A 15,000-nucleotide genomic window follows, 5' to 3' on the forward strand; every position below is an offset into this window, starting at 1 on the left:
AAATTCTCAATACTAAGCAAACATAGCACTAATTTTCCTAAATCTGTGGCAGAGGTAAGTTTGCTTAGCAGAAATTTTTTTTCTAAGTCTACGCTAATTGTACAGACTCAGGAGAAGCAATTACAATACCAAGCAAACATAGCGCCAATTCTTCTTATTCTGAGGCAGCGCTAAATTTGCTAAGCAGAAAACACTTTCCCAAGTCCATCCAAAATCCATAGACTCCGGAAAGTTCTTGATTATGCTAAGCAAACATAGTGTTGCTGAGATCGCTCTTACAACCCAACCTCAAGGAGGCTGACATATGAACATGTGAAAGGGCAGCAGTAATATGCACAGATGATCTATATCTTATGTTTCTGCCATTTCTGGAAATGCACCACAGTATTATCTATAAAAAAAATTAAAAAAATTAGAGGCTTTAAGTATTCAAATGACACTACTAAATGAACACACTGTTTGTGCACCTCAGTATGTGTTATATATAAAGAAACTTTAGGTATCTTAATGACACTAGACTCACGAACACATTGTCTGCGCACCTAAGTATTATTCCAAAAATGAGCTTTAAGTATTTCAATGACAATGAACTCACGAACACATTATCTGTGCCTTTTTTTTTTTTTTTTTTTTTTTTTTTTTTGCACTCCGCAAAATCTGTAAGTTGAAATCCTGACACTTCACCAGAAGAGTTTAAGTAAGGCTGATGTATTTATGAATGAGCGAGTTATCATATTTCATGACAGTGGTTAAAGGATGTTATTTATAATCATATAATTATACATGTGCATTTTCAGGATGTGGTTTTAAACTTCAACACTAACCACAGCAGCAGAAAGATCACACAAGGTGTTGCAGGGTATGACTAGATACCTGAACATGTTTAAACTAACGTTGAACAGAGAAACAAACAAGCTAACCAAAACAGCAGCAGCAGAAAGCTCGTGATGAGATGTGTTGTTCAACTAATCCCCAAAACATGGAAGACAAAGTGGACCAAAACCCACTTGGAAGTCCTTGATTCAAAACTTCATTCAAGGCAACAGTAACAACAACAACAACAAAATCAGTTTACAAGCACTCTATCAATTTGCTCCTGCAAAGGCACACCTTTTTAGGTCAGTGATGTTTACAATATGCATTCCCATCACAGGTCACAGTTAATATAAATAAAAGAAATGGATAGCAACACTTACACATCACATTTTGCATCCAACGACTGATATGTATGTATCAGTGATTTAAAAATTTTATACGCATGTACAAGCAAGCTGTACGAAATACAAGAATTATAAACTGAATCATCTGAAACATTCATCTGCTGTCCAGACCAAGTCTTCTAAGAAAATGTGACTTTCGAAAAATGTATGCTATACAGCGAGAAAGATAATTTAAAAAAAAATCAAACTGTCTATGGCAAGCATACATTGCGATCAACATGGTAATACAAATTAATGTATCATGAAATACGACTGTGTTTCTTTGAAGAACAAATTAAAAGCCCACATTCATATAGTTCCTTAGAAATCAGTTCTTAACCACCAGTCATTATGTGCTGATATTTCTTAAAATATATACAACTCTGAAAAAAAATGGAAGCATAAATAAGAAATTTGATTTTATCAAAGGAAAAAAAAAGCCAAGAAAAAGAATCACCATTGCCTACGCAAAGCAGTCTGTAGGATTTGCACAGTTCAGCAATGAAAGAGGAAAATACATAGAAATGAAGACAGCATGTTCCACAGTGTACAGCACATAATACCCAGTGCTTTCTTAATCTATTTCACTTCCTGTTTCTCTCATAAATCATACAGAAAATTAATAACTGGAACCTGTACATGTTGTAAAAAATGGAACCAAAAGACAGAGAACAACATAGGAAGAGAAAGGGGTAGACAGATGGACAGAGACAAGACACAGAGAAAAACCTGTTGCAACAAATAGTCTCTGTATCACAGTTTTTAAAAATCTCTCTTTTTCTTCTTGCTCACTCATGTGCACACAATGATCAACAACTGCTGTTCTAAGTTTCATTCATCATAGAAAAACAAAACAAAACACAAACCCCCCACTCAAAAAAAAAAAAAAAAAAAAAAATATATATATATACTTTTTTTGCTCATAAAATACAAGCTTCCCACTCGAAATCCAAGGCCACCTTACTCCATTACAAGCACCATTTCCACACCCCCCACCTTCCGATCCCAACCCCTGCTCAACACCAATTATGATATGTGTATTTATTTTTTCATCTGATAGTTACAGGTCTGTTTACTGCAATAAAAACAAAACAAACAAACTTCTTTTTTTTTTCTTTTTAACTCTTTCACCACCATAGGCGATTTAAGTTGACATCAAGGGATCATGTATGAAAAAAACATTTTTCACATTGTAACAAAGCTTGAAAGAGTATCTTATCCAAACTACATGGCTCTGGGGCATGTTTTTCACACAGAAATTTGGCGGTGAAAGAGTTAAAACTATCCAGCATCTCCTCTCACTGAATATCTTCACTGACGTTTGACCGCAAATCTTCTTCGCTGGCACACGACTCCTCCTCAAACGGAACCTCCTCCCCCAACCAGACCACGCCAGACGACTTCGCTTCTTCCGATTCCGTTTTGCACTCAGGGCTTCCAGAACCACTGCCGCCACCTGAACGACGCACGGGCAAACCAGAGAGTCGAGGAACGTGTGTGGGTCTGGCTGGGGGGGTGTGTCTGGGGGAGTGGGAGGGCCCGCCACTTTGGAAGGCCAGGATGCAGTGGTGGTTGCCTCCCTCGTTTTTGCCGGAGGGGCGTCGCTGCAGACCTTTCCAGTCGCGTCGGATGTCCAGGTATTCCGGGCTCTGGCAGTTAAGGTCGATGGAGATGTCGTCCCAGCTGGCAGAGGTCGGAGAAAGGGAAAAGGTTTTAATTAAGTAGTTCGGCAATATTCACATTTCTTCCCCTGTACTTTTCTGTTGATAAGACGGGAAAAAGGTTTTTAAATTGGTTAATAACATTGTAATATATCAGTACTCTACATTTCTTCCCCTCCACTCTTTGACTGGCCTTCTTTATGTCTCTTGACAGGGGAAGAAATGCAGAATATATATTACAATGTTATTTGAATAAACTTATGATTTTTTGTTCTTTGGAATCGCGAAACTAAATGGAAAGAACACAGGGGAAGAAATATGGATACTGCCAATGGTTCTCCCCATTCAACAGTGGAGAGTTTAAAGCCTCAGCAAACTTCCCATGCCATACTGGTGCAGGGAAAGAATGCAAAAAATATACTGTTTTTCCCTCCTCCAAAGTACTTGTGGGCACATCCGAAAATACTGCAGAAGTTAGTTCCCTTGCCTAGCATTTTATGCGTATGTAGGAACTTTGAAACTGTTCTAATCTGACGATTTTTGATGCCAGAGCAAGGGCTCAATGAGTTATTAATTATCTTTACACCAGATATAGAGATCATGTTTTAATTAAACTGACAGAGTAGAAACCAAAACCCAAGTATTCTTCTCTTTTCTTTTTTTTTTTCTTTTTTTTTGGCCTGAAAAGTTTGGATTGTTTAATGTAAATAACTCATACCACATCATAACACAGATCACATCACATCACATCATCATGTTGTATTGCACTTAGTTCTGGGGATGTGTATTAATGCTTAGAATAAGCGAGTGGTAGAGGACAGCAAGTGCAGGCGAACAATTCTTTCACCATTTTGAAAATGATTTTGATGGGCGAGTGGATAAAGCACTGGACTTTCAATCTGAGGGTCCTGGATTCGAATCACGGTGATGGCGCCTGGTGGGTAAAGGGTGGAGATGTTTACGATCTCCCAGGTCAACGTGTGTGCAGACCTGCTAGTGCCCGAACCCCCTTCAAGTGTATATGCAAGCAGAAGATCAAATACGCACATTAAAGATCCTGTAATCCATGTCAGTGTTTGGTGGGTTATGGAAACAAGAACATACCCAACATGCACACCCCCGAAAGCGGAGTATGGCTGCCTACACGGCAGGGTTAAAAACGGTCATACACATAAAAGCCCACTCGTGTATATAAGTATACGAGTGAACGTGGGAATTACAGCCCACAAACACAGAAGAAGAAGAAGAAAATGATTCTGCAAAGATGAAAAAAAAAAGCCAAAGGAGGAGAAGAGGACTTCAAGAGAATAATATGCATACATTTTTTTCACATTTGTAAGAATACCAACTGACACCAAAAGCAAACTGATCAACTGACTTAGCACACTCAAAGAGGCAGAGTAAGCATTGAACAGTCATAGGCCTACCCTAAATTCACACACACACACACACACACACACACTCACGCACGCACGCATGCACGCACACACACACACACACAAACACACGCACACACACAAACACACGCACACACACACAAACATACACACACGCACGCATGCACACACACACACACAAACACACACACATACACGCACACACACAAACACACACACACATACACACACAAGAGGCTTTGCGGATGAAATTAAGCCACAGTCCATGGTGGTCATGGCTATTTTTTTAGTCAGCAGAAGTGACAGCTTACCGTTTACAGTGGATGGAAGGATGGCGAGGACTGGAATCAGCAATCAGTATCCACGTCTCCACTTCGCTCTGTGGTAAGACTCCACTGGACATAGACACACAAGTCATTTTCATGTCATGTACAGCCACGATCAGCTATTCTTCATGTCAGCAGTACTAACTGGCGGACGCCAACAGCTGAGTGGTTAAAACGCTGGGACTTTCAATCTGGGGGTCCAGGGTTCAAACTCTGGTTGCAGCTCCTGGTGGGTAAAAGGGTGGAGACTGTTCCAATCTCCCAGGTCAACATATGTGAAGACCTGCTAGTGCATGAATCCCCTTCGTGTATACATGCACACAGAAGATCAAATACACATGTTAAAGATCCTGTAATCCGTTATAACGTTTGATGGGTTTCGGAAACAAGAACACACCCAGTGTGCACACACCTACCCCCCTCCCTTAAACAGAATATGACTGCCTACCTGGGATAAAGACGGTCATACAGGTAAGAGCCCATCCGTGTATGTGAGTGAATGTGGGAGTCACAGCCCCTGTACGAAGAAGAGCAGTACTAAATGGTGAAGTCTGGATGACCTTTGGGGCACCACAGATAACCTGTCAACCACGTTCCTCCATCCTTCTCTGTTTTCTGCTTCCCTAATGGCCTTGCTCAGCCTCAAACCTGTCCAATCTGGGATGCAGCTCCTTAACCACACGCCTTAACTGTACACAATCATGCTTCTTTGTTTTACCTGTAAGCCTGGTCAGTCCTCACAGGGACGTCCTCAAAGCCGACTGGGCAGAAGTAGTGGTTCTGGCAGTGATAAACAAAGGCTGTGTGACCGTCCTTCAGCCCCTCTTTCAGCCTTTGCAGTGCCTCCGCTGCTGTCACCGCCGTCGTCTGGTTCTTCCCGTGTGGTTTGTACAGGTAGCAGCCCCGCCCGCTGACTTGGAAGTGGTCGTTCAGCTGCTGAAACCATCTGTTAGTGAAGAACTTAAGTGTTAAGAGACAGAAGTTATTTGTCAACAGTTGGAACCATCTGTACGTGAAAAACTTGGATGTTCAGAGATAGAAGCTACTTTTCAACTGCTGGAACCATATAAAAGGTACTTTTCAATGGTTGGAACCATCTGTACATGAAGAACTTAGATGTTCAAAGACAGAAGCTACTTTTCAACAGTTGGAACCTTATAGAAGCTACTTTTCAATAATTGGAACCATCTGTACATGAAGAACAGAAGATGTAGCTTTTTTTGTTTGTTTCTTTAGTTTGTTTCTTTCAACTTTTGTTTGCTTCTTTGTTTATCAGACAACAGGAGCGATGTAAGTCTTTAATACACATAATAGTATACATACATGTTATACTCTGCATTTTTTCTCCCACCCCCCACACACTCCTTTAGTTCTACACAATCTTTCTCTGACTTTACATTGGTAAAATACAACAGAAAGTATCACATAATCATGACAGTGATTCCCTTCCTTCTCCTCCTCTTCCTCCCAACCTCAAACCATCTAGCTCTCTCTTCCCCCCTCTCCCTCTCTTTTTATATCCCCTATCCCTCGTTCCTCAATAGTATATCGCTAACTCACTTCAGAAGAACAGTATTTGAGGTAAGGGGACCAAAGCGAATGTTGTCGTACGGCGTCTGAAATCCCAGAATGCTCAAAGCTTCCTCCTGTGTGATTGGACTGAGGCTGTAACAGATAAATGATGATTTGGTTTTAAAAGTCAATCAGTCAATTAAATGCTTGATCAGCCAGACAGACAGAAAGACCGACAAATGACAAGTCAGTCAGTTGAGCAAACAGCCAATCAGTGAACTTTTTCTTTCTGTTTTCAAATCATGTAATTATATATATATATGTGTGTGTGTGTGTGTGTGTGTGTGTGTGTGTGTGTGTGTGTGTGTGTGTGTTGTGTGTGTGTGTGTTGTGTGTGTGTGTGTGTGTGTGTGTGTGTGTGTGTGTGTGACAGAAATAAGCACTTTGTTATTCCTACACTGTTACAGAGTCACACAGACAGACAGACACAGGCACACACACAGACCCGCACTCACACACACACACAAACACACACAATGCAACACACAAGCACTCACACACACATACACCTACAGCATAGAATCACACACCAAATACTTGAATACATCCATGTCTGTGCACCTCAAGTCTACTGGGGGTTTTTTCCGACAGGTACACAAATATATAAGTGCACACTCAAGGCCGGACTTAGCGCATTGGGTTGTGCTGCTGGTCAGGCGTCTGTAGCGTATATGGCGTTGTCTGAATGTAGTGACGCCCTATGGAGAAACTAAGACTGAGGTTACATACAGGTCAAGATTGTTGGTCACCATTCTTCATTCAACCTCCATCCTCTTCGGACTGCATTATGTTCGCTCAGCGAAACAGATCACACCACTTTAAGGGAGGACACGGCAGTGCAAAAGAGACCAAAATGATGATTTTTCATGATTTGGGTTTTTGATGGACTTTGATTCTTGAACATCTCTTCTATCATATGCATAAGTTTTTCCACTGTAAAGATGTCTTTAACAATGAAAAAACTGCCAATAAAGATTGCTTGCTGAACCACGAAAGTGTTTATCAATATTTTTTTGTTCAATTTTGATGCAAGTTATCAAGTTTCTGGCCTTGACAACATACCTTGCTCAATGATGAGTAAACCTACAATCATAAGACTTTGCATGATTGTTTTATGACATGTTATTGAAGTTTCTTCATGAGTATGCATGAAAATATTCTCTGGGTTTTAATTCATAGCAGTTCCAATCTTTTTACCCATTGTAAATTTTGAGGATTTCGCAATGCCCAAAATTTCAAAAATTCATAAAAAGTAAAATAATTGAATAATCACAACACAATCTCACATGAAAATTAAGATAATGTCACTGTGTATTAAGTCCACATAACAAAAAGTGTCTGCATGCACCACATGGACCACAAACCCGATTTCTTTCATACATTGTTTGGCAGCCATTTTGATTTGTTTCCATAGCAACGGGTATTCGCAGAAATCTAAGAACACTTTTTTTGTGATCCACAAGTGACGATACACCTAGTAGACAAAAAAGAGAGAGAGAGTCGGAGAGAAAAAAAAAAAGGTCATTATTTGACTGTAGTGTCTGGCCTGAAAGTATAGAACGCTTGCAGTCAATGTCACACTGATTTCATTTCAATGAGGTTCAGCAGCCAGTGAAGGGGTTATAATATATATAATCACCTTCCGCTGCCAATGGTACTGTACAAGTAGTTCCAACTGGACACTACGCAGGACACAGCACATCCTGTCTGGTACTGAGGACGGGCGACGCACATCCTGGCAACATAATAATAATAATAATAATATTCATCAGTAATACCAATTATGGCGACAGGTCACATGATAATCACGATAATAAAAAAAAATATGTACAAAGGATGGCTTACACATCCTGGGAACATAATGTTAGCATTAATATTCATAATCACTGTGAACAGCTGACACCAAAAAAATATTATTAATAATTATCACAATCATCAACATAACATTAACAATGATGATGATAATAATGAAAATATCTACTGAGAAATGGTGACCTGGGGCACTCTAACTGTTGGATAATAATTTTAAGCACACACACACACACACACACACACACACAAGTGTACGCTGCATTCGCATTCACAAAACACACTACCACCACCCTCACCATCGTCTCAAATCCAGGACTTTTCGCTGCATCAACGTAGTCAAGGAGACTGCGCACTCTGGACTGCTGACGTCACATCCGGGCAAGAAGAAAGCAGCTGACCCCGCCTCTCCCCATCTTGGTGCTGAGGGCACATCCCAAAATAACACAGGTGCTTCAAAAACAGATGATTTGAAATGAAATCTCAAGGCCTTCAGAAAACACACACCAAGTAAATACTTACATCTACCTTTTTTTTCGAGGAACAAATAACAAAACGCTGAACAGACCGCTAAAGAGTTCCGCGGACATCTTAGATCTTGCGCATTTAACTTTTACTCGAAATTCGAGCAATGACAAAAGGCGATCGATATAGAAAAAAGCAGCAAACATGTGCTGTACTCCATTTTTTTCGGTTGATAGCTTCCATTGCTACAACTAAACTCTGGTTAATGAAGTGCCATCGTATGCACACACAAAAAAGAGCAAAAAAAAAAAAAAAAGAAGCCTGCTGTTTCGCACGTTCTGCCTCTCTCGATAGCCTTTGTTGCTCGAAATTTCGGAGAGCCAATAAACTTCAAGAGGACAGATCATGTGATGCGCCTTCATAAGTCATGATAAGCACGGAACTCTCCAGCGGTCTCAGTATTAAGCGGCCTCAGTTGTCGGTGCTGCCGTCTTCCTTGAGCTGCCATTGATAGATCCAGGTAAGTGGCGAAAACTTGACCTCGTCGACAAACATAAATTTGCTGAAACGAGACTGGGGAGGGGGGGGGGGGGGGGGGATTCAAACTAGGAGAGAAGACTGCACTGGCTGTTAGTGCTGCAGCCTAATCTGGAGCTAGTTGGCTTTTGGGAACCATCCCAACGCTGACTGTTCTAAAAACCGTCTTGGCCGAGCGAGTGGGGATGAAGCCTAACTTTGGCATGGCATCAAGTTCATCTCTATAAGAAAATTCTTGCCCAGATAGTTGGGACAGCCGTTGCCTTTTCTGCTGTCATGGTGGTTTTAGTCGGACACGACTGACTGCCATGCATTTAGATCTGGGAGCGAAATATGTCGATTTGATCAAACTGAGACATAGTCAATTCCAATGTCGCAACGTGCGCTTTTCAACGACGCTATAACTGGAATGGAAGTCGCAGAGATGCACCACTCTCCCTCGCCGTTACCGTTCTAGTTCTGTTTGAGTTTAACGACCTGTTGGCGCCTACACCCTTAAGGTCAAGTTTGTTCGGTTGGAGTTGTTTTAGTGGAGGTATTTGTTTGTGTAGTTGGGGTCGTATGTGTTTGATGGTAGGGGGAGTTGGGGGGGGGGGGGGGGGGGGGGGGGGGGGTGTTCGTTTGCGTGGTAAGGGGGTTGTTACTGTGATTGGTATGTATGGGGTTGTGCTTGTTGATATTTTAGTGGGGGTTGTATTGGTATGATTTGGGGGTTGGTTGTTTGTTGTGTTGATTGCATGTGGGTGGGTGTTGTGTTGTTAATGTGTTGAGTGCTAGAGTGGGGTTGGGTTTTGTTTGTTTTGTCTTGTGTGGGTTGTTTGTGTGATTTCTGGGTCTTGTGTTTCGTTGTTGCTAAGGTTACTATCCGTTACCGTCTTGTATGAACGCTTTTATAGTAAGGACACGAGCGGACAGAAAACGTGCATGTCCGTCCACCAGTGTTTAACTCTCTCCATACGAACGGCGAAAGAGACGACGTTAACAGCGTTTCACCCCAATTACCACCATCAAAAAATGGCAAGCGGGAGGCTCTTATACTGAAGAGGTGAATGTCGACAAAGAATACCACAATTCTGACGACGGAAGCTAAAGGTTGGGTCATTCAGACACCCACTGGACATCCGAGGGGTCTGTGTAGAGGAGAAGAGAGGGCTGGCCGTACTGAGTGAGTTAATATGGACGCAGCTATTGACTATTCAGCCATGGCAGATCGAGACCTTTCCAAGATCTTCAGCATGAACCCGGCGTTGCATTCCACTGTTTTGGGAGACACATGGAGCTTCCACGGTCACTACTGTTCTGGGACCGGTTATACTTAACAGTTGCACTAGATTACCTCCTTGGCATCCATCGTCTTTGCGATGTCCCAGCTAAGACTGGACCCACTAGACTGACCTATCCTGAGTTCATTTATAAATGATCTTAGCAGCGAAAGGTTTGCTGAAAAGTCTGGAATAATCGGAGACTAAGGTTTACGCTGAGCAAACTCAGCAGTGCTGCTAAGATCGCTCAGGCCGCAACCCAGCCCTGGTCTTCCAGCAGTCTGCATCAAGTCAGCGTGGGGGGACTTCTCTTCCCTACCTATGGGGGTTCAGCGAGCTGTAACCCTTGACAAAGCAGTTTCCAAAATTAAGGTGTGTCCGAGCTTAGATCAAGTCGATTGGTTGTTTCCTCCAATTAAAAGAGAATTAAGAAAAGAAAGAGTTCAGGAGAGAGAGAGAGAGGGGCACACACAGAGAGGACAAATAGTAACAATAATTGATATTTACATACCGCTAAATCTTGTGCAGAGATAAATCAAAGCGCATGCATTTGTGTAAAAAAAAAAATAATAATAATAATAATAATAATAATCACAACAAACAAAAAAATGCTCAAACACAGATACACCGAATTACTCAAACTCCAGACTTACCTGTCTGCTTTCTCTCCTTTCTCTTCACCTCCCACTCCCTGGACACGCCCCTCTCACCGGCACCGTCAACATCCAAACAAGCGTTCCCATTGGGCGACACCCCGCGGCTCTCAGACCACAGCGGCAGCCTTGACCTTCCAGGCGACACAGGTCTTCGGCTCCCGGAGGAGCTCCTGTGGAGGGTGGGGATGCCTGAGCGAGCCGGGGATCTGGAAGCCTGCCTAGGGTGCTGCCCGGACACCGCCTTATGGGCTCCTCCTCCTCCCCCTCCTCCTCCTCCTCCTTCCCGCGCGGGTGTGGTGAGCGTCTTCCTGTCCGTCCTGGAGCCAGCATCGGGTCTCCTTTGCGGCTCGGTGTCTGGGTGGTCGTCAGTCATGAGGATTTCTCGCTCCAGGATCTCTAGGGTCCTCTGCTCGTCCTCGCTCAGTCCCTGGCTTCTGGTGTTGGGCGACAGGGAGAAGCTGCTGTGGTTGGTGGTGGTGGTGGTGGTGGTGGTGTCTGTGACAGAGACGTTGACGGGGGACTGTGGTGGTTGTGGCGGTGATGATGGGACGCCTGGATTCAGTGGTGGACAATGGATTGTGGTCAGATGGGAACAGCGTGTGTGTGTGTGTGTGTGTGTGTGTGTGTGTGTGTGTGTGTGTGTGTATTATTAACCTTGTTAAGGTTTCATTGACAATGATCCTGATTCTGTGTTTGACTGTCGCAAGCCAGGCAGTGGGGATGCATGCTGACTTCCAGATGGTACGACTTTCACGCTCACTTTATTTATTTCTTTATTCATTCATTTATTTATATATTTATTTGTTTATTTTTGTTTGCATTCTTCATTTTTTGTTTTAACAGGATGTGTACATTAACTCGAGACTGCAGAATGATTCAATAAAACTCATTTAATTCAAGGGCTGCTGCTGCTACAGTTGATTCCACTACAAGTTCCACCAGACTGCAAGCAGAACCATTCGTTTGCGAAAACAGCACATGCATGCACACGCGCACGCGCGCGCGAACACACACACGCACACATGCACGCACGCACGCACACACACACACACGCGAGTTACAGATGGGGTTCAGGGCTCAGTTCAGAAGACGTCAGAAGTCATACTCACCACCACCACCTCCTCCTCCTCCTCCTCCTCCGATGCCGCATGATTTGAGCAGCATGGCGGCAGAATGAGCCGCCTGGTAGTCATGGTTACTGAGGTGACCCAACAGTTCCTCCACGTTAGCCACCAGACTACTGACCACCTCAGCATCCACGGACATCTTCTTCTTGACTCGCTTCTCGGCCTTCACCTTGCTGACCTTCTCTCTGCCAAGGTCAAGGTCATCGTCAAGGTCATCCGCCGAGTCGTGGGCGTGAGGGTCGGTCTCCGGGGCAGTGTCGTAGCAGATGTCGTCATCGATGTCCGACTCCTGGTCATCCACTATGTAAGGCCTGACCGCTTGGTTTCCCATGGTTGGGGTGGTTCTGTGGGTGACTGTCCAGTCACCTCGCTGCAACGGCGCTCTACACTGCACACACATTACACAGTGCATGCACATGCACATACATGTACACATATGTACACACACGCGCGCGCACGCACGCAGGCACGCACGAACACAAGCATACACAAACGTTTGCGTGCACAGGTGCACACACATACATGCACTTTCATGCATCACACACACACACACACACACACACACACACACACACACACCATCATTCACTTCGAGCTTCTCGAACTGTGAGTAGTTACGTCTCTCTCTCTCTCTCTCTCTCTCTCTCTCTCTCTCTCTCAATTATATATATATATATTGTATATATATATATATTATATATGTGTGTGTGTGTGTGTGTGTGTGTGTGTGATATGTCTTGTAGAAGTGTAACGACGATCGGAAGATATGCAAATCATTAATCACGTGGCAGAGGTGGTGGTGGTGGTGGTAAGAGGAGAATGTGGGGGATGGGGGGGGGAGGCGCAGGGTTATCACCGAGTGAGCAATAAAGCACATAAAGACATACAAGTTAATGCCTTCGTGCGTGCATGAGTGTTTGCATGTCAGTACACGTATTTCATTCAAACGCAGCATAACAATAGATTCAACAGACTATTTTCTCAAAGTCAAAAATATGCAGACCGATGCATTTAGGCCTACACTACACACATCTGCTTGAATCAAAACAAACAAACAAAAAAACAAAAAACAAAAAAACCCAACAGCGCCAGTGACACTAAGAAAACCAAAAAAAAAGAAAAAAACCCTGATACTTGACCGGTTGTCTTATTCCTCAGCGTGGAGGACAAAAATACAAAAACAATAGTAACCAGCTCACCATACACACACACACACACACACACACACACTCACCGCAATCTCCCTCAGCTACAGTGGGATAAATGGCCAGGCAAGCTGTCGTCAGTCATAATTCATAAAATCTCTGCCGACAGGTTACATCTTCCTAAGGGAACACATCGGCGTAATATTCAAGAGAAAGTGCGAATGTTTTGGTACAGAATGTAGCAACAGTGATGAGTGAAAACGTGACAAATTGTGCGCCGCGAAACCTGTACGCTATTCACAAGTTATTTTTGACTCACTTGTGTAAACAAAGTGAGTCTATGTTTTAACCCGGTGTTCGGTTGTCTGTGTGTGTGTGTGTGTGTGTGTGTCCGTGGTAAACTTTAACATTGACATTTTCTCTGCAAATGCTTTGTCAGTTGACACCAAATTAGGCATAAAAATAGGAAAAATTCAGTTCTTTCCAGTCATCTTGTTTAAAACAATATTGCACCTCTGGGATGGGCACAAAAAAATGAAGCCTAATTATATGCAAACTGCATTTACTGTTATATTTATATTTTTTGTATTCTCTAAACTTGGCACTTTGATCTGATATTCTAACCCAACAACAAGAGCAGTCATTATTATCATTTTTTGTTCAAACAGGAACTTCTTTTGCTAAGCATGGAAGTTTTATTTATTTTGCAAACGTTTTGGTGCAGATAGTAAAATAAGGGAAATTACTCTGTAATTAATGCTAGGGGATTTAATTTATCACAAGTGAGACATGAAGGCCTTGCCTCTCTTGTTTTTGTTTTTTGTTTGGTTTTTCTAAAACACAGAAGGGGGCTGTCAGAAAGCTTCACTGCTTCTTTTGTCTGTACAACTACCGCTACTACTGCTACTACTGCTGCTGCTTCACCTCCTACGGTGTTACTACTACTACTACCAGTAGTACTGCTGCTGCTACTCGTGTTACTGCTACTGCTACTGCCATAACTACTGCTGCTGCCTCTCCTCCTCCTCTTACTACTACTACTACTACAACTACTACTGCTGCTGCTGCTGCTGTTGCTGCTGCCCCTGCTACTACTACTCATCCTGCCATAACAACTGGTTCTGCTGCTACTGCGAATCGGAAAGATGGATCAGCAACTGTATATATATCAAAGAGATCGGGACTGGTTGCAGAAGAGAAGTCACTGTGATAAGCAATGAACATCTTAGAAACAATTATTTATTGAAGCATTCACCACAGAGAGTGCTGGCCTTAAGTATACAGGCTAATTGTTTGATTCACAGTGAGCCACAGTGGAAACGATGCAATATCAGAGAGAGGTTTTCATATCTCACTTTAGACAGCCAGTCACGTCGAGCTGTACACCGACATAGCAGACGAAAGCGATACTGGAGAACTGAGTTGGTTTTGAACAAATCTTTATTCAGAAAACATATCATACTGATAGAGTCTCCCGTCGAACCGACGGATGAGTAGGCAGGCAGGCTTATCTGTCGGTGTGTGTCCTCATAATTATGGGAGAAGAGGCCGGTTCTGGATGCGCAGCACTTCCCACAGGTGTTGCAAGGGAAAACGTTGAAGGGCTAGCTCGTCGTTCCGACATAGCCTGGTTGCCTAACCAGCACAGGTGACTTTTTTTTCTTTTTCTTTTTTCTTTTTTTAGTGAGGAGGAGTTGTGCAGTCCCTTCCCCACTCTCTCGCCTGCCGACGCTCACAGTCCCACAGGTGCAGATACTGCCACGTATAGGACGGCCTCGGCAGGTGCAGGTTTTTTCTTCGGAGTTCCGTCTCTTAGGAGGACTTCCAGCCAAGGATCTCCCCAT

At 43.1% G+C, this 15,000-nt stretch overlaps 1 protein-coding gene across 5 annotated transcripts in view; it reads right to left on the minus strand.

The window, feature by feature from the left end:
• Positions 1-15,000, minus strand: part of LOC143289128 (uncharacterized) — a 28,593-nt gene that overhangs the window by 178 nt on the left and 13,415 nt on the right. For 4 of the 5 annotated variants that reach the window (XM_076597998.1, XM_076597999.1, XM_076598002.1 and 1 more), the window contains 8 exons: positions 11,994-12,399; positions 10,882-11,436; positions 8,264-8,387; positions 7,795-7,890; positions 6,144-6,248; positions 5,302-5,529; positions 4,569-4,652; positions 1-2,882 (listed from right to left, as the gene is read on the minus strand). The exon at positions 1-2,882 is cut by the window's left edge and continues 178 nt beyond it. In XM_076597998.1, the coding sequence (XP_076454113.1) occupies positions 2,498-2,882; positions 4,569-4,652; positions 5,302-5,529; positions 6,144-6,248; positions 7,795-7,890; positions 8,264-8,387; positions 10,882-11,436; positions 11,994-12,399 (1,983 nt within the window). In that variant the 3' untranslated portion in view covers positions 1-2,497. The remainder of the gene's footprint in view (positions 2,883-4,568; positions 4,653-5,301; positions 5,530-6,143; positions 6,249-7,794; positions 7,891-8,263; positions 8,388-10,881; positions 11,437-11,993; positions 12,400-15,000) is intronic. The other variant, XM_076598000.1, reaches the window with a different exon arrangement.

Source organism: Babylonia areolata, chromosome 13 (assembly GCF_041734735.1).
Source record: "Babylonia areolata isolate BAREFJ2019XMU chromosome 13, ASM4173473v1, whole genome shotgun sequence".
Lineage (NCBI taxonomy): Eukaryota > Metazoa > Mollusca > Gastropoda > Neogastropoda > Buccinidae > Babylonia > Babylonia areolata.